The following is a 20,713-nucleotide window of genomic DNA, read 5'->3' as shown; positions in this document are numbered from 1 at the left end:
AAAGAAAGTTAGTCATTTAGTCATGTCTGACTCTCTGTGATCCAATGGACTGTAGCCCACCAGGCTCCTCTGTTCATGGAATTATCCAGGCAAGAATACTGGAGTGGGTTGCTATTTACTTCTCACTGATGTCAAAATCAGTGCCTCTTGAGAAACCTATATGCAGGTCAGGAAGCAACAGTTAGAACTGGACATGGAACAACAGACTGTTTCCAAATAGGAAAAGGAGTACATCAAGGCTGTATATTGTCACCCTGCTTATTTAACTTCTATGCAGAGTACATCATGAGAAACGGTGGGATGGAAGAAGTACAAGCTGGAATCAAGATTGCCAGGAGAAATATCAATAACCTCAGATATGCAGATGACACCACCCTTGTGGCAAAAAGTGAAGAGGGCCTAAAAAGCCTCTTGATGAAAGTGAAAGAGGAGAGTGAAAAAGTTGGCTTAAAGCTCAACATTCAGAAAACGAAAATCATGGCATCTTGTCCCATCACTTCATGGGAAATTGATGGGGAAACAGTGGAAACAGTGTCAGAATTTATTTTTCTGGGCTCCAAAATCACTGCAGATGGTGATTGCAGCCATGAAATTAAAATACGCTTATTCCTTGGAAGGAAAGTTATGACCAACCTAGATAACATATTGAAAAGCAGAGACATTACTTTGCCAACAAAGGTCTGTCTAGTCAAGGCTATGGTTTTTCCTATGGTCATGTATGGATGTGAGAATTGGACTGTGAAGACAGCTGAGCACTGAAGAATTGATGCTTGTGAACTGTGGTGTTGGAGAAGACTCTTGAGAGTCCCTTGGACTGCAAGGAGTTCCAACCAGCCCATTCCAAAGGAGATCAGTCCTTGGTGTTCTTTGGAAGGAATGATGCTAAAGCTGAAACTCCAGTACTTTGGCCACCTCATGCGAAGAGTTGACTCATTGGAAAAGACTCTGATGTTGGGAGGGATTGGGGGCAGGAGGAGAAGGGGACGACGGAGGATGAGATGGCTGGATGGCATCATCGATTCGATGGACGTGAGTTTGAGTGAACTCCGGGAGTTGGTGATCGACAGGAAGGCCTGGCGTGCTACGATTCATGGGGTCGCAAAGAGTCGGACACGACTGAGCGACTGAACTGAACTGAACTGATGTCAAAATATCTCAGTGTTATTGGAGGAAAGAATGGTAAATGTAAAGTACTATTTTAAGCCTCACCATGTTACCAGTCTATCTGTGACAGTTCTCCAGGTATCTAAAGTATAAATTTAATTAAGTATAACTGAAAGACAAAAATGAATTCTCAAACTGTATTAATACTTTATCTGGGGGCGGTGGGGCAGTACTATTTTCTACTCTCCACTCCTAAAGATTGACATGTGAGTCATTCTTTTTTAATGAACTTTAGAAATGTACAGTAGTGATATCACAATTATATATTAAAAGTGTTCCTCTCTCTCATTCACCATAATCAAACCTCCTAACTTTGCCTCTCACCGTTGCACTGACTATGAACTCCATATGGTGTAATAGCCTATCCACTATTATGGGCAGTGTCTCAACATTTTGTAATTAGCAACAATCCAAGCAGAGTTCAGAGGTCAGAATTCTCTACAGTTCCAGCTTCTTGTCTCTATATTTTTACATTCTCAAAAAAAAAAAGATCTGAAGGTAATTTATCTTGGTTTTTAAATTACTTTAAAGCAAAATGGAATGGTTTTATGTAATTGCATGAGTTTTAACACATATGAAATTGTGTGACTTCTATCAAAATCATAACATTTCCAACATTCCAAAAATGTTCTTTGGCAGTCATACATTCCTTCCTCCAACTGATAAGCCCAGGCAACTACTGATATGTTGTCCATCACTACAGTTCTTTTTCCTTTGGAAAATGTCTTTTAAATGGACATTTTGATAATTGTTCCTTTCATTCAACATAGTGTCTTTGAAATTCATTCAAATTATTTCATTTGTCAGTAGTTTACTCCTTATTATTTCCTTTGTGTGTATGCAATGGATTTACTTCTGCATATGTCAGTTGAAGAAAATTTGGTTGTTTCCAGATTTGGGTGATTATGAATAGAAAGATCAGAAGTATACACTAAGTGTACATTAAGCTTTTTGTGTGAACAAGGGATTATTATTGTGAATGTTGAAGTTTATAAAGAATTGCCTATTTCTTAGAGCAGCTATAACATTCTGTATCCCCCATTAGTAATGCATGAGAGATCTATTTGCTATGCATCCTTGCAACCGTTGATGTTATCAGTATTTTTTTATTTTAGCTATTTATATAGATGTAATGGTATATCACTGTGGCTTTCATTTGTATTTTTCTGATGTCTAATGATGATGAGTATTTTTTCATATGCTTTTTGCCTTTTGTAAATCCTGCCTAATGAAGTAGCTGTTGAAGCCTTTTACTCATTTTTATTTGGACAGTTTTCTTACTATTGAATTTTGAAAGTTACTAATATATTCTGAATATAAGTCTTTTTCAGGTATGTGATTTGAAAATATTTTAATCTGTGACTTGCCTTTCAGTTTTCCATTTCTGATTATTCAGTATGTCTATCCTTTTGCCCATATTGCACTATCTTTGATTATTGTAGCTTGTTATTGTCTTAAAGTGAAGTAGTATAATTTCCAGCAAGTTTATTTTTCTTCCCAGTTTTTAATGGACATTTTAATTCATTTGCCTGAGTATTAGTTTTATACTCAGCTTTACATCAAAAAATATGCCAGGATTTTTGAATGAAAGAGAAATAAATCTTTATAGGGTCTTCCAATCCATAAACGTTGTATTTCTTCCTATTTGTTTAGGTCACCCTTGATTTCTTTCATAAGTGTTTTGTAGTTTTCAGCTTAGAAATCTTGCATATGTTCTGTTATATTTATGAATAAGTGCTTCATTTTTGGTACTATTGTACATGGTATTTTAAAAATTTGATTCCCTGTTGTTTGTGGCTATTGTTTTTACTATATCTCTTTGTACAGATATTTTAGTGTTTTTGTTCAAGGTAATAGTATACTTACTTAGCTTATCACAATCAACTCTGACTAGACATTCTTACCTCTTTATGTTAAATGTAAAGTGTAAAATGTGGAAATCTTACCACTGTATATGTTTCCTTATTCCTCTCCCCTTTGTTATTAGGTACCTTATATATTACGTCTACATACACCAAACATGCACTCAGACAATGTAATCATTATTTAAATAACTAAACAGAGGTAGACAGTCTATTATATTTAGTCAAATAATTTACATTTTGGTTGCCTTTTAACTCCTGATGTTTCTGGTTATTTTTATTCTTTTTATCTTAACTTTTTTTCTATTGGAGTATAGCTGATTTAACAATTTTGTGTTAGTTTCAGGTGTACAGAAAAGTAACATATACATATATCTATTTTTTTTCAATTATCTTTTGATGTGAAGGAATTCTTAATTCAGTACAATAAAATTTCACATATTTTCATTATAGTTTGTATATTTTGTTACTTTTTCAGGCTCATTTGTATGAATTCTCTTTGATATTGAAAAATTATTAATCTTTTACCTTATTTGTGGGAAATATTTTCATCATTTTGTTAATGGCATTTTTAGCCTTTCTTATTAAACATTTCAAACATAAGCAAAAACCAACAGAATACTTATGTGCCTCTCTTTCAATTTCAACAATTCATGGATTATTTTGTTTTGTCTGTGCCCTCAACTTCTCCCTGGTGCCCTATTGTTTTAAAGCACGCCACACACATTATTTCATCCATCAGTATATTATTATGTACCTAAAAGATAAGGATTATTTTTAACGCATAACCACAATACCATGATCGCATTACACAAATGAATAAGTCATTAATGTAAAGTGAAAGAAAGTGAAGCCACTCAGTTGTGTTCAACTCTTTGCGACCCCATGGAATGTAGCCTACCAGGCTCCTCCGTCCATGGGATTTTCCAGGCAAGCGTACTGGAGTGGGTTGCCATTTCCTTCTCCAGGGGATATTCCCAACCCAGGGATCGAACCCAGGTCTCCCGAATTGCAGGCAAATGCTTTACCATCTGAGCCATCAGGGAAGCCCTTAAGGGAAGTCCTTAATGTAATCAAACATTAAATCACTATTCAGCTTTCCAGTAATCTCATAAATATCACAAAAATATTTGGAAGTTACTTTGAATCTACATTGACAAATATTGCAATGGTTTGTATCTTCTCTTTTAATCTATGGATTCTCCTTCCATATATCCCTCTTCTTCCCTCCTTCCCTTCCTCCTCTTTTTTCAAACTATAGTTTGTTTGTTTCAGAAATTGAATTGCTTGCCTTGTTGAGCTCCTCAGTGACTGAACTTTTGCTGATTGCATCTATATGGTGTATGTTATTTCTTCTGTATTTCTAGTAAAGTATTAGTTTATTTACTTTCTGATTCAGGTTCTTTAGCAAGGTTGATTCATAGATGGTGCTGTATCTTTCTATCAGGAAGCACCATAATACTGCACTGTTTTTCTCTTTGTGATATTAACAGCCATTTGTGCTCAAGGCCTGATCCATGAATTAATTATAGGTTTCAAAATTGGGTTAATTCCATCATCTCTTCTTTATAAATTAGAATGGTCTAATAAAAAGAAATTTACCCTCAACTTCTGATTGGTTACATTGTGATACAGATATTTAAGAATAGCAGACTGATGCTTAATATTTTAACATCATTTATTAGTTTTCAAAATAATAAATTATTTCAGTAGCATCTTCCATGCATGTGTGCTATGTCGCTTCAGTCATGTCCAACTCTTTGTAACACTATGGACTGTAGCCCACCAGGATCCTCTGTCAGTAGGATTGTCCAGGCAAGAATACTGGAGTGTGTTGCTATGCCCTCCTCCAGGGGATCTTGCCGACCCAGAGATCAAACCTGACTCTCTTGCATTACTGGCAGTTTCCTGCATTCAGTGGGATTCTTTACACACTGACCTACCAGGGAAACTGTCCATAATGCTATTACTGTGCTTGTTTATGCTGAAATAAACAAGCACAGTAATTATATACTGTGCTTGTTTGTGCTTGTTTATGCAGCTCTAGCAGGTGAGAGCCCCTTCAAGATAACTCTTGAGTCCTTTTTGACACAACCCTATTGATTTTTGTTAGCTTTCTTGTTAACTGAGAAGCTTATTCTGTACACATTCAGTTGTTTTCAGCCAATGAATTTCATTGGCATCTTTGAAAAGATGAAGTGATATATATAGTTGGACCTATTTCTGGACATGCTGTTTTGTTTCATTGGTCTGTTTACCCTTATGTGAAAACAGTATTCTATTAATTACTTTAGCCTTATAATAAGTCTTGAAATTTGGCAGTTTGAGTTCTCCAACATTAATAGTTTTTCTAGGTTAACTTGGTTGTTCTAGGGCCATTGCATTTCCATAGAAATTTTAATTTTTAGTTGAAGTATAGTTTATTTACAGTATTATGTTAGTTTCAGGTGTAAACATTATTCAGGGTTTTTTGTAAATTATATTCCATTAGAGGTTATTACAAGCTATTGAATATAATTCCTTGTGCTATACATCAAATCCTTGTTGTTTTATCTATTTTATGAATATAGTTTGTATCTATTAATCCTATATTAATTTGTCTCTCCCTTACTCCATCTCCCCTATGTAACCGTTTTGTTTTCTAAGTCTGTAAGTCTGGTTCCGTTTTGTAGAGATTCACTTGTATTACCTTTTAGATTCCACATATAAGTGATATCATAAAGTGTTTGTCTCTCTCTATAGCCTTTCCTGGTGGCTCAGAGGTTAAAGTGTCTGCCTGCAATGCGGGAGACCCAGGTTCAATCCCTGGGTCCGGAAGATCCCCTGGAGAAGGAAATGGTAACCCACTCCAGTATTCTTGCCTGAAGAATCCCATGGACAGAGAAGCCTGGTAGGCTACAGTCCATGGGGTCACAAAGAGTTGGACATGACTGAGCGACTTCACTTTCACTTTCATATGACTGACTTCACTGAGCATAATATTCTCTCTGGGTCCATCCATGTTACTGCAAATGGCAATATCTCATTCTTTTCATGGCCACATAATATTCCATTTTGTGTGTATGTATGTGTATCTTAAGCCAATCATTTGCTGATGGGCACTTGAATTATTTCCATATCCTGACTATTGTAAATAGCAGTGCTTTGAACATTGGCATGCATGTATCTTTTCAGCTCTCTAGTTTCTACAACTGTCATTTGGAATTTTTGTGGGTTCACCTTTCATTTCTTTTTCTTGCTGGCCAGGACTTCCAGAACAATGTTGAACAAAAAGGTGATTGTCTACATCCTGATCTTGTTCTAAAATTTAAGGCTAAGTGATCAATATAAACTAAAATATTAGCTCTAGAGATTTGAAGATAACTTTTAACAAAGGAAAGACATATCCTCTCATACTCCCATTCACTAAGAAGTTTCATCATGAATGGGTGTTGAGTTTTCCCATGTTTTTCCTTGCATCTTGGAGATAATCATCTAAATTTCCTTCTTTTTGCTCCTACTGTGGTAAGTTACTTTGACATATTTTTGAATAATAAACCACCTTATGTTCTTGGGATAAACATCACTTATTCATTACGTATTATTTTCTAGTATATGTTGTTAGATTCAGTTTATTTATAATTTTTACATCTTTTGGCATGGGAGGATATTGACTGAATTTTTCTTGTAGTGTCTTGTAATTTTTATATGATTTTTATATGTGAGTGATTCTGGTCTCAAAGTATGAGTTAGGAGATGAGTTCACTCCTCTTCATTTTTCTGGATGAATTTGTGTAGAATTAGTGTAAATTCTTCCTTTGGTATGTTGCATAATTCAGAAGGAAAGTCATTTGAGCCTAGAGTTTTCTTTGTGGAAATGTTTTAAAGTACACATTCCATTTATTAAATAGATATGTTCTTCATATTTTCTATTTGTTCATGAATGTGATTTGGTAATTTTTTGTTTTTGATGGAAAATATATCTCATTTTATAAGTTATTGCTATACCTTTTCATAATTTATTATTTTTAGCATTATGGAAATGGCAACCCACTCCAGTGTTCTTGCCTTGAGAATCCCAGGGACGGGGGAGCCTGGTGGGCTGCCGTCTATGGGGTCGCACAGAGTCAGACACGACTAAAGTGACTTAGCAGCAGCAGCACAGACTCTGTTATGCCATTATCTCTGTGTCTTCTCTTTTTCCTGATCAGTCTGACTTATCAGTTTTATTTAAACTGTTTATTTTCTCTTGTTTTTCTATTTCCTTTTCACTTAGATCTTATTTCTTTTCTTCTGCCTATTAAGTGTGACAAGGTTGTGGAAGAATTAAAATTTTGATACACTGCTGAATAGTATGATATGGTACAACCACTTTGGAAAACAGTTTGACATTTCTTAAAATTAGACATACACCTACCATATGATCTAGCCATCTACTACCATGTATTTACTCAATAAAAATGAAAACATATACTCACAAAAACTTGTGCAGGTAAATTCCTAAATATTTGTAAGTTGCCAAAACTGTAAATCTCAAACAACAGGGGAGTAGATAAAAATAATTGTGACAAATCCATTGCAATGGAATAATTTTTAGAGATAAAAGGAATGAATTTTTAAAACATACAGTATTATGTTGAGTGAAAGAAGCCAGGCAAAAAAAGAATACATACTATATGATACCATTCCTATCAAAATTCTAGAAAATGCAAATAAATCTTGTGTTAGAAGTACAGAGCAGTGTTGTCAGAGAGTGGGAATAAAGAGATAGATGGATTACAGGTGAATGAGAGAACCTTCAGGGGGTTATTATAAATTTTATTTTGGTTGTAGTGATGGCTTCACAGTTATGAGCATATTTTTAAATTCAGGAAACCATACAGTTAAAATAAGTACAGTTTATGTTACTTCAATTATACTTCAGTGAGTTATTTTTAAAAATATGCTGTTTCTCTTTCATTTACTTTTAGGACCCTGTGTAAACACTCTTCAGAGATCTCTAAGTAGTTCAAAGAATATTGCCAAAAAACCTGTACCTGCTGTTGTTTGTCAGCCAGATGCACAAGATGATACTGAAAAAAAGGTATAAAATTATGTCTCAAACTTTTGTATGCTGATTATTAACTTATCTAGTTAACTGTTGCTTCTATGAACCACCTCCTTCTCTAGCATGTTAACTTATCTGTTAGGTATATTAGGGTCTATTCCTGAGAACTGATCCTTTCCCCTATATGTACTGATTTACCTTTGTGCTAAATTCACTATGTAATTTAGCAGAAACTAATCCAAACAATCATTTAGCAACTGCAATGATAATATCTAATATCTATTGAGCATCTGTTGGCCAAAGCCCTGTGGCTTTTTCCAGAAGGAAGAGAAAATGAATAAACTGGTCACATAGGATACATAATCTTCTCTCCTGAGGACTTATTATTTAGGGAAGCAGATAGACACACAAAAAAAATGTTTTACAGTAAGTAAAGAATATGGAATGATACATTTTATTTTGATTCTAAGCAATGTGTTTTTAAAGCATTAATTGGATTAGAATAGTTTGGATTGTACTTCCCTGAAACAAAGCAAATGACTAAAGTTTTTAGAATCAGCCATTAAATAGATTACCATGAATTTAAACAAAGTATGGAATACTGGAAGAAGTGAAGTCACTCAGTCGTGTCTGACTCTTTGCGACCCCATGGACTGTAGCCTACAAGGCTCCTCTGTCCATGGAATTTTCCAGGCAAGAGTACTGGAGTGGGTTGCCATTTTCTTCTCCAGGGGATCTTCCCCACTGGCCACATACTAAACTCAATTTTGAACTAGTGAAATACCTATAGAACTAGTACCTACCTGTAGAAGGTACCCTAGGAAGCTGGTATTAAGTATTGCCCCTGAGACAGTTTTCATGAGAGAGTTGGAAGATTAAATACAAGAAAATCTGTATTAATTTGGTTGACTGATGGAAGGCAAATCTCTTTAAGAAGTAAAGTTACTAATGAATGTTCTTATCTCTAATGTTGTGCCATTTAGAAAGATGGAAAGGCAAGTGAAAAACCAAGTGTTTTTGATGATAGAGGTAAGAAAATAAAAAACATTTCATAATTGTTCTGTTATTTGTTAAGTACCTAATTATGGTTTCACCATGTAGTTTCTCAAGTTGTTTTATTTGATTATAAAAGTCATGGTTATTTTGGAAAATAAAGCATGATATGAAACTATTTCTGAATTTTGATTTTTAAATTAGCCTATATATTTGAATGATTGCTTGATGAGGATGGTTTTTGAAAATTGTGAGGTGTGGGCAAGTTAGAATACCTGCTGTAACTGTTCCAGTGATAAACAGAGTAAGGTACTGGCATACTATGGTTCAGTAGGTTACAATACAGAGCACTTCCCAGGAAGGCCCTCGTGTCCCACTGCCATATATCCTCATAGGCAATATATCCTAATTTGTATCTCCTCTTGAATGGAATATACAAAAGCTAAGTTTTTCTGCATGTTGTTAGATTTCTGGAAGTCACCCAAAGCACTTCCATGCATATCCTACAGTATACACACATAGAACATGCTAGAACCCTCCATGTAGTATCCAATGACCACGTCAGATTCAATACAAAAATCAAATTCTTCATCCTCCTGTTTTTACCCAGGCACAAAACTTGACTAATCTTTGACTCTTCCTCTTTCTTAAATTTTGTATCCCAACATTACCAGTCTCTTTCTAACATACCTCCTTAATTCCTCTTCCCCTCTCCTCTTTTCCATTCCCACAACTGCTGACTTTGTTTTGTCCATCCTTGAATATTTCAGTAATCTTTCCCCAACCTCTTCCTCTTCTTTTTAATTTACTATATATTTTGGTATAAAAGCAATTTTCCTAAAACACAGTTTTGGTTATTCCCCTATTCAAGTTGTGAATGGTTTTCCATTGCAGACAGAATGAAATGCAAATTTCCAGTTAAATCTGCCAGTGATTTGTGACTATAGGAATTAAATTGGCATAGTAGTATATGAATTAGGATCAGAGGTTAAGGATCTCAGACTTGGTTTTGAGGGCAGTGGTGAGCCACTGGAAATTTGTAGGCACTGAACATCAACTAAGCACATGTTATTCTTGGTGATACTGCCTTAACTCAGGTGAATCCCTGATTGATGTAACCCAGTGATTGAGCTCAGTCAGCAGGGAGAACATTGAATCAGTTCTTTTCATGAACATTCATCCTTAATCCAGCAATATTATGTTTTTGTATGTAATTGTTTCTCTTGTTTGTCCAGGGGAGCCATGTTTCTCAACTCAAGATTCAGTGATTTCACCTCAGAATTCAGCTACAAGAAATTTTCCCAGATCTTCAATGACTTATTTGAATCATTCAAAAGTTGAGGTATATAATATTTCCTTTGCTCCAAATGCAAATAATAAATGAAGTACTATTTTATGATCATCATTGGTTAAAAAAATTCATTCATGAAACTACTATACAGAACAACTTTGCTGCTGCTACTGCTGCTGCTGCTGCTGCTGCTAAGTCGCTTCAGTCATGCCCGACTCTGTGCGACCCCATAGACGGCAGCCCACCAGGCTCCCCCATCCCTGGGATTCTCCAGGCAAGAACACTGGAGTGGGATGCCATTTCCTTCTCCAATGCATGAAAGTGAAAAGTGGAAGTGAAGTCGCTCAGTCATGTCTGACCCTCAGCGACCCCATGGACTGCAGCCTACTAGGCTCCTCCGTCCATGGGATTTTCCAGGCAAGAGTACTGGAGTGGGGTGCCATTGCTTTCTCTGAGAACAACTTTACTCGCTGAAATTAATCATACCATAAAATTTCCCCAAAATAGGCTGCAACATATAGTTCATGGGACATACCTGCAACCTTCAGAGAAAGTATCAGATTAGGCTTATTTGATTGGGCTTTGGATGGTGCTGATAGATTGTTCTGAGACAGACCATCTCTTCCCATTGCCTTTTGACTAATGATTAGTTAATTATTTTTGAAAAGTTACCAGCCAAAGTTCAGGGTATGACATCTGGGTATAACATAGATACATAGATACCTTTCTCTGTGGGTTGCCAACTTCCTATCACAGGAGTCAAAAACCACATCTTCCATTACGTTAGCAGCACAGTGTTAACTGGTTGAACTCTTAAAAAGTTAACATGATTTGAAAGAGATTTCAGTATACTGGAAATGTATTAAAATTTTTCTAAATGAATTCTATTTGATTACAGTAGAAAGTAACATCATTCTCTATGTCCTCTAAAGCATTATTTTTGAAAGAGTCCATTATATAAATTCATAAATGTGTGATTAATATAATATGTTTTTCTGTAGCACAGTTTTATTATGAACAAGCAGTTTACGTTTCAATGTTCTGCTGTGTTAATAACCACATTAAGCATGAAAAAGAAATTTTTTACTAACTCTTAACATCTAAAGTCCTCATATTGCCCAACAAATATTAAAGACTATGTCATTTACTAAAAACCAAAACAACAAAAAAATGAAAAACTTCTTTAAATACATTTTATTGTTGACCTTTTTTGAGTAATGTGTGTATTCTTAAATTTGCCATGTGTATTTCTTGAAAATGAATATGAAATGTTCACAAATATCTACTTTATTATAAGCAATACCATTTGAATTTTATTATGAAAAGTATTACATCCTGTTTCTAACATGTACAAAGCTTACCACTATCAGAAAATGTATGTCTGATGGTCTGTGTTCAACTCTTAGATTTGGGAATTTAAAAAGTCTATTGTGAATTCACTGATTAGCTCTAGTAATCAACAAATTCAACAAACTTGCAGGATACAAGGTCAACACACAGAAATCACTTGCACTCCTATATACTAGCATTGAAAAATCAGAAAGGAATTAAGGAATCAATACCATTCACCATTGCAACAAAAAGAATAAAATATCTAGGAATAAGCCTTCCTAAGAAGACAGAGAAGCAAGGTCCGAAGCTGTAAAGAGCACTACTGCATAGGAACCTGGAATGTCAGGTCCATGAATCAAGGCAAATTGGAAGTGGTCAAACAAGAGATGGCAAGAGTAAATGTCGACATTCTAGGAATCAGCAAACTGAAATGGACTGGAATGGGTGAATTTAACTCAGATGACCATTATATCTACTACTGCGAGCAGGAATCCCTCCGAAGAAATGGAGTAGCCATCATGGTCAACAAAAGAGTCCGAAATGCAGTACTTGGATGCAATCTCAAAAACGACAGAATGATCTCTGTTTATTTCCAAGGCAAACCATTCAATATCACAGTAATCCAAGTCTATTCCCCAAAAAGGAACGCTGAAAAGCTGAAATTGAATGGTTCTATGAAGACCTACAAGACCTTTTAGAACTAACACCCAAAAAAGATGTCCTTTTCATTATAGGGGACTGGAATGCAAAAGTAGGAAGTCAAGAAACACCTGGAGTAACAGGCAAATTTGGCCTTGGAATATAGAATGAAGCAGGGCAAAAACTAATAGAGTTTTGCCAAGAAAATGCACTGATCATAACAAACACCCTCTTCCAACAACACAAGAGAAGACTATACACGTGACATCACCAGATGGTCAACACCGAAATCAGATGGATTGTATTCTTTGCAGCCAAAGATGGAGAAGCTCCATACAGTCAGCAAAAACAAGACCAGGAGACGACTGTGGCTCAGATCATGAACTCCTTATTGCCAAATTCAGACTTAAATTGAAGAAAGTAGGGAAAACCACTAGACCATACAGGTATGACCTAAATCATATCCCTTATGATTATACAGTGGAAGTGAGAAATAGATTTAAGGGCCTAGATCTGATAGATAGAGTGCCTGATGAACTATGGAATGAGGTTCCTGACATTGTACAGGAGACAGGGATCAAGACCATCCCCTTGGAAAAGAAATGCAAAAAAGCAAAATGGCTGTCTGGGGAGGCCTTACAAATAGCTGTGAAAAGAAGAGAAGCGAAAAACAAAGGATTTGAAAAGGAAAGATATAAGCCTCTGAATGCAGAGTTCCAAAGAATAGCAAGGAGAGATAAGAAAGCCTTCTTCAGCAATCAGTGCAAAGAAATAGAGGAAAACAACAGAATGGGAAAGACTAGAGATCTCTTCAAGAAAATCAGAGATACCAAGGGAACATTTCATGCAAAGATGGGCACAATAAAGGACAGAAATGGTATGGACCTAACAGAAGCAGAAGATATTAAGAAGAGATGGCAAGAATACACAGAAGAACTGTACAAAAAAGATCTTCACGACCCAGATAATCACGATGGTGTGATCACTGACCTAGAGCCAGACATCCTGGAATGTGAAGTCAAGTGGGCCTCGGAAAGCATCACTATGAACAAAGCTAGTGGAGGTGATGGAATTCCAGTTGAGCTATTTCAAATCCTGAAAGATGATGCTGTGAAAGTGCTGCACTCAATATGCCTGCAAATTTGGAAAACTCAGCCATGGCCACAAGACTGGAAAAGGTCAGTTTTTATTCCAATCCCAAAGAAAGGCAATGCCAAAGAATGCTCAAACTACTGCACATATGCACTCATCTCACACACTAGTAAAGTAATGCTCAAAATTCTCCAAGCCAGGCTTCAGCAATATGTGAACCGTGAACTTCCTGATGTTCAAGCTGGTTTTAGAAAAGGGAGAGGAACCAGAGATCAAATTGCCAACATCCACTGGATCATAGAAAAAGCAAGAGAGTTCCAGAAATACATCTATTTCTGCTTTATTGACTATGCCAAAGCCTTTGACTGTGTGGATCACAATCCACTGTGGAAAATTCTGAAAGAGATGGGAATACCAGACCACCTGATCTGCCTCTTGAGAAATTTGTATGCAGGTCAGGAAGCCACAGTTAGACCTGGACATGGAACAACAGACTGGTTCCAAATAGGAAAAGGAGTACGTCAAGGCTGTATACTGTCACCGTTTATTTAACTTATATGCAGAGCACATCATGAGAAACGCTGGACTGGAAGAAACACAAGCTGGAATCAAGATTGCCAGGAGAAATATCAATAACCTCAGATATGCAGATGACACCACCCTTACGGCAGTAAGTGAAGAGGAACTCAAAAGCCTCTTGATGAAAGTGAAAGTGGAGAGTGAAAAAGTTGGCTTAAAGCTCAACATTCAGAAAATGAAGATCATGGCATCCGGTCCCATCACTTCATGGGAAATAGATGGGGAAACGGTGTCAGACTTTATTTTTCTGGGCTTCAAAATCACTGCAGATGGTGACTGCAGCCATGAAATTACAAGACGCTTACTCTTTGGAAGGAAAGTTATGACCAACCTAGATAGCATATTCAAAAGCAGAGACATTACTTTGCCAACAAAGGTCCATCTAGTCGAGGCTATGGTTTTTCCTGTGGTCATGTATGGATGTGAGAGTTGGACTGTGAAGAAGGCTGAGCGCCGAAGAATTGATGCCTTTGAACTGTGGTGTTGGAGAAGACTCTTGAGAGTCCCTTGGACTGCAAGGAGATCCAACCAGTCCATTCTGAAGGAGATCAGCCCTGGGATTTCTTTGGAAGGAATGATGCTAAAGCTGAAACTCCAGTACTTTGGCCACCTCATGCGAAGAGTTGACTCATTGGAAAAGACTCTGATGCTGGGAGTGATTGGGGGCAGGAGGAGAAGGGAACGACAGAGAATGAGATGGCTGGATGGCATCACTGACTCGATTGACGTGAGTCTGGGTGAACTCCAGGAGTTGGTGATGGACAGGGAGGCCTGGCGTGTTGCGATTCATGGGGTCACAAAGAGTCAGACACGACTGAAGGACTGAACTGAACTGAACGGAAGAAGACAAATGACCTGTATACAGAAAGCTGTGACTGATGAAAGAAGTCAAAGATGACATAAAGAGATGGAGAGATATTCCATGTTCCTGGGTAGGATGAATCAGTATTGTGAAAATGACTATACTACCAAATGCAATCTGCAGATTCAATGTTATCCCTATCAAATTACCAATGGCATTTTTCACAGAACTAGAACAAAAAATTTCATGATTCATATGAATAGCCAGAGCAGTGTTGAGAAAAAAGGATGGAACTGGAAGAATCAACCTTCCTGACTTCAGACTATACTTAAATGCTACAGTTATCAAGACAGTATGGTACTGGCACAAAAACAGAAATATTGACCATTGGAACAAAATAGAGAACCCAGAGATAAACCTACATACCTACGGGTACCTTATTTTTGACAGAGGAGGCAAGAATTTACAATGGGGCAAAACAGCCTCTTCAATAAGTGGTGCTAGGAAAACTGGTCAGCTACATGCAAAAAATGAAATTAGAACACTTCCTAATGCCATACACAAAGATATGGATTACTCAAAATGGATTAAAGACCTAAATGTAAGACCAGAAACTATTAAACTCTTATAGGCAGAACACTCAATGATGTAAATCAAAGCAAGATCTTCTGTGACCCACATCCTAGAGTAATGGAAATAAAAACAAAAGTAAATAAGTGGGACGTAATAAAACTTAAAAGCTTTTGCACAGCAAAGGAAACTACAAACAAGGTGAAAAAACAACCCTTGGAATGGAAGAAAATGATAACAAAGGGAACAATGATAAAGAATTAATTTCAAAATGTACAAGCAGCTCATACAACTCAATACCAGGAAAGCAAACAACCCAGTCAAAAAGTGGGAAAGGAACCTGAAGAGACATTTCTCCAAAGAAGACATACAGATGGCTAACAACCACATGAAAAGATGCTCAACATCACTCATTATTAGATAAGTTCAAGTCAAAACTAAAATTAGAAACCACCTCACATCAGTCAGAATGCCCATCATTGAAAAGTCTACAAACAATAAATGCTGGAGAGGGTATGGAGAAAAGGGAATCCTCTTGCATTGCTGGCGGGAAAGTAAACTGATATAGCCACTAAGGAAGACAGTATGGAGACACCTTAAAAAGCTAGGAATAAAACCACCATATGACCCAGCAATCCTATTCCTAGACATATACCCTAAGGAAATCAAAATTGAAAAAGATACATGTCCCGCAATGTTCATTGCTACACTTTATACAATATCTAGAACATGGAAGCAACCCAGATGTCCATCAACAGATGAATGGATAAAGAAGTTATGCTATATATATATATATATATATATATATATATATATATATATACACACACACAATGGAATACTACTTAGCCAAAAAAAGGAACACATCTGAATCTATTCAATGAGGTGGATGAAACTAGAACCTATTATACATAGTGAAGTAAGTCAGAAAGAGAAATGTAAATATAGCATGCTGCTGCTGCTTCTGCTAAGTCACTTCAGTCACGTCCGACTCTTTGTAACCCCATAGACTGCAGCCCACCAGGCTCCTCCGTCCATGGGATTTTTCAGGCAAGAGTACTGGAGTGGGGTGCCACTGCCTTCTCCAAATATAGCATACTGACACATATATATGGAGTCTGAAGAGATAGCACTGATGAATTTATATTCAGAGCAGCAGTAGAGAAACAGACATAGAGAACAGACCTATGGACATGGTGGGATGAGAGGAGGGAGAAGGGGAAATATGAAGAGAGTAACATAGAAATTTATAATACCATATGTAAAAGAGATAGCCAATGGGAATTTGATGTCTGATTCAGGCAACTCAAACAGGGGTCTGGGACAGGCTGAAGGATGGGATGGGAGGGAGGAGACATGGGTGTACCTATGGCTGATTCTTGTTGATATATGACAGAAAACCACAAAATTCTGTAAAGCAATTATCCTTCAATTGTAAAAAATTTATTTTTAAAGCCTGTTGTGAAATTCCCGGGCACTCCAGTGGTTAGGACTTGGCATTTCTCTGTTGGAGGTCTGCGTTTCATACCTGGTCTGGAACTTATGATCCTGCAAGCTACACAGTGTAGCCCCCCAAAAAGAAAAAGTCTGTTGCACCTGATTCACTGCTCTCAAACTCTCATATATTCAGAGAATCTGCACTCTGCCTTCCAGCTCTATTTAAACGTTTTTTCTTTTAGTGTTAAAAAAAAAAGTACCTGTTCATTTATTCCGTGAGTTAGCTTCCTTACTAATCAGTGCACTCCAAAGATAGTTAATTTAACAGTAAATGATATTGTGCAGAAAAGAACAGGCTTGAGACTGCTGACTTTGTAGTGGCTTGCTTGCAAGACTGGCCTGTGGCTAGTGTTTGGGAACTTGGTTTTTCTAACATTCTCTAACTGATATGAAAATTCCCTAACTGAACAGGTACATACATGTACCTAGACTCTGCAGAAAATGTGATTTTTGTTGAACATATGATTTCCTTTTGGGAGGCTATAATTTCAGATATGCATTAGGCAGAGGATGTCTTCATGATGAACCTTCAATAAAACCTTAAATGCTGAGATTCTAATGGATTTCTGAGGCCAAAACATTACACACATGTACTTTTATTGCTGAAGAAAAGAGCATGTTCAAATGTGTCCTTTCACAGGAGGGGTAAAGCAACTGTGCTTATATTTTCCCAGACTTCTGCTGTCTTTTCCCTTTACTTATCCTATAGTGTATCCTTTTACTATTAATATAATAAATATTAGATATGAATACACTATATTCTGAGTCCCCTGAGTCTTTGCAAATTACCACGTGTGCATAGTCTTGTGGCCCTCCTATAATATAACTATAAATTTGTTTAATTCTATAAATACTAGATGTAATATAGCCATCAAAATGTGTGCATTTCTTTAAAAAATTACATTTAAGAGAAGTTCTCAAAAATCATAAATCTTTTTGTTTTAAATATATAAATAATAGTTGATCAGATCCTGGAAAAAAATATTTGAAGATATTTGTTTTGTTGTTTGTATTATATAGAAGGAGATAAATGTTGACTGGAATGGAAGATCCAAGAGACCAAGCCTGTTTTGCAAACCAGGTAAATATCAACAGCTCTTGAGTAAATCATGCAGTCTGTTAATTCATTTTTTCAACTAACATTTATTGAGCTCCTGATTCATGCCAAGTATAGTGCTAAAGACTGAAAAAAGAAAATCCACAGTTCAGTTATAGTGTAATAAGGAGATAGACATGCCAATAACCACAACCCAATAAGGTAAGTACAATAAAGAAAGAAGGTGTGCATACATATCACATATAAATATATGTAATATATATATGTAAAATATAAAGAAGACAGTGCATAGGTCTACCTAGGGTCCTCAGAGAAGCCTTTACAGAGTAGGTCATAATTAAGACATGAAGGAGGAGAAGGAATTTTCTATTTTAATTTTGAGAAAATTGATACTTAATATTAATTGTTCTTTCTCTAAATATTGAGTGCCTTTTCAATGGAGAAGTTGCCTTGAATATTGTTTTATTATATACATATATGACACATAAATATGTGAAACATGATATAGATTGGTTCTGTGTGTGTTTATTCCTAAGTAATTTTATCATTTTTATAAATATTTTTCTACATTCATGTATAAATAGGTTCCTAATGCTAGAGAAACACAGTAAAGTTTTTCATTTTTTATTGAATTACCTCATGAAAATCTCTTGTTAATTTTAATATTTTTGCTCATATCTCTTTTTTCTTAATAAATAATTATGTGACAAAATTCTTAAAAATTCCCAAGTGTTTGTGCTCATTTTAATATCCTTTCTAAATATAATTACTGGAACTTCCAATATAAGTGGCATGGTAGTTAACAGTATGCCTATTAAATTTGGGGTTTTACCTGAAATAGTTTTGATGTTTCACCATTTAGGATATTTGCCATTGCTTTTGGTAAATATACCTTTATTATCTTTAAATAATGTTTTTCCTATCATTAGGAATATTACAGCTGAAATTATGAATTTATTTTGTGAAATAAAGTCATTTTAAAAATCTGGTAATTAGCCTCCAATTAAAATAAATAAATTTATATTTAAAAAAATCTTTTCTAGTACCTATTGATATAATCATGTGATATTTTCTCCTTTGATTTATAAGGATCATATTGATAGATTCTATCATATACTATTTTCATATTTCAGAAATAAATTGCACTCATGTTTTACTTTTGTATATTCTTTAAATTGAAGTAAAACATAATCAGAAAAGATTACAAAACAATATACAGCTTAATGAATTAACAAAGGAAAACACCCATGAAACCACAACATAGGAGAAATAGAACATTGCAAATCTAGTAGAAGGAAAGCCTAGTTATACTCACTCCCAATCAATATTCTCTCTTCTCACCAAATACTGTCATTATCTTGATTTCCGATATAGTTTATATATATATATATATATATATATATATATATATATATATATATAATTTGTATATATTAGTGCAGTTCCCTACCATCTTCTTATCAAACCAATACTCCACTGTCCTAATTCCAAAAGCCTTGTAACATATCTTGATATCCAGTAGAGCAAGGAGAGTATCTTGGCCCTTTGCCTTTCCATATAAATTTTCCAAGAATATATTTAAGTTTCCTTTAATTTCTCTCAACAATATTTATGCTTTTGTGTCTTAAATATATCTATTGGATTTATTCCTGGGAGCTTGATTTTTTAATGATATTTTAAAGAGTATCTTTTAAATTTGTATTTTTATATTTATCAATAGTCTAATGAAATAAAATTGTTTTCTATATTAGTCAGAAACCTGGGTAACCTCAATTATTATTCCTAGTAATTCATTTGCAGATTATTTTCTGTATATAGACATTCTGTATATATTATTGTTTCTTACATGTGTCAATATTTCTTCCTTTTCAACCCTTTATTTTTTTATATATATATTTTAACTGTCTAGTAGCATTAGTGTGTGTTGAACAAGGCAGTTTTTTATTCCCAGGCTGAGAGTGAAAACTTAACAAATATGTCTGCTTATTTTTTTTTTTCTTTTTAGATCTTAGCATATTAAGGATGTTGTCTTAAACTGCTAAGCAAGATCTTTCATTATGATTGGATGTTGAGTTTTTTCCACCTGGATTTTGCTTTTGTTTTACATCTATTGAGATGGTTATATGATTTTTTTCCTTTATCTGGTTAATGAATTGTGTTGATTTTTCAAAATGTTGTTCCAAACTTTTCTTGAAAGAAAGTGCAAGTGTTAGTCACTCAGTCGAGTCCATTTCTTGGTGACCTCATGGATTGTAGCTTGCCAGGCTCCCAAATCCATGGAATTTTCCAAGCAAGAATACTGAAGTAGAGTGGGTTGCCATTCTCTTTTCTAGGGAATCTTCCCAACCTATGGATTGAATTCAGGTCTCCTGCATTGCAAGCAGATTTTCTACCATCTGAGCTACCAGGGAAGCCCAATCTTTTCTTACTTCAAATAATAATCATATGACCATTATGTATTATTTTTCTCTGCACCTGTATTCAGTCTACTTAAGTTTGTTTTTAATTTCTTGCTTCTGTAGTGGTAACAGTGATTAGCTTATAATTTTTACTTCTCACACCTTTTTGACATGGTTGTGCTATTCTCATTAGTGTTTCATCTTTTATTTTCTTCTGGAAGAGCTAGGTAGAATATTGGGATGATTTTTTATTTCCCTTAAACATTGTATAGAATTTATTTGTGAAGCTGTCTGGGCTAGGAGTTACTTTGTTAGGTAGTTCTTAATTACAATTAAAAAAAATTTTTTTTCATTTTTAAAGTCTGTTGAATTTGTTTTTTAATTTATTTTTAAATGAAAATGAATAATTT

At 35.3% G+C, this 20,713-nt stretch overlaps 1 protein-coding gene across 2 annotated transcripts in view; it reads left to right on the top strand.

Annotated features, from left to right (window-relative positions):
- FSIP2 (fibrous sheath interacting protein 2) overlaps positions 1-20,713 on the top strand; it is a 144,477-nt gene that overhangs the window by 43,944 nt on the left and 79,820 nt on the right. For both annotated transcript variants that reach the window (XM_055571991.1, XM_055571992.1), the window contains 4 exons: positions 7,976-8,088; positions 9,036-9,081; positions 10,281-10,387; positions 17,868-17,928. In XM_055571991.1, coding sequence (XP_055427966.1) covers positions 7,976-8,088; positions 9,036-9,081; positions 10,281-10,387; positions 17,868-17,928 — 327 coding nt within the window. The remainder of the gene's footprint in view (positions 1-7,975; positions 8,089-9,035; positions 9,082-10,280; positions 10,388-17,867; positions 17,929-20,713) is intronic.

The sequence above is a fragment of the Bubalus kerabau genome, chromosome 3, assembly GCF_029407905.1.
Source record: "Bubalus kerabau isolate K-KA32 ecotype Philippines breed swamp buffalo chromosome 3, PCC_UOA_SB_1v2, whole genome shotgun sequence".
Lineage (NCBI taxonomy): Eukaryota > Metazoa > Chordata > Mammalia > Artiodactyla > Bovidae > Bubalus > Bubalus kerabau.
The sequence above is the reverse complement of the archived record's forward strand: the minus strand, read 5'-3'. Positions and strand labels throughout refer to the sequence as shown.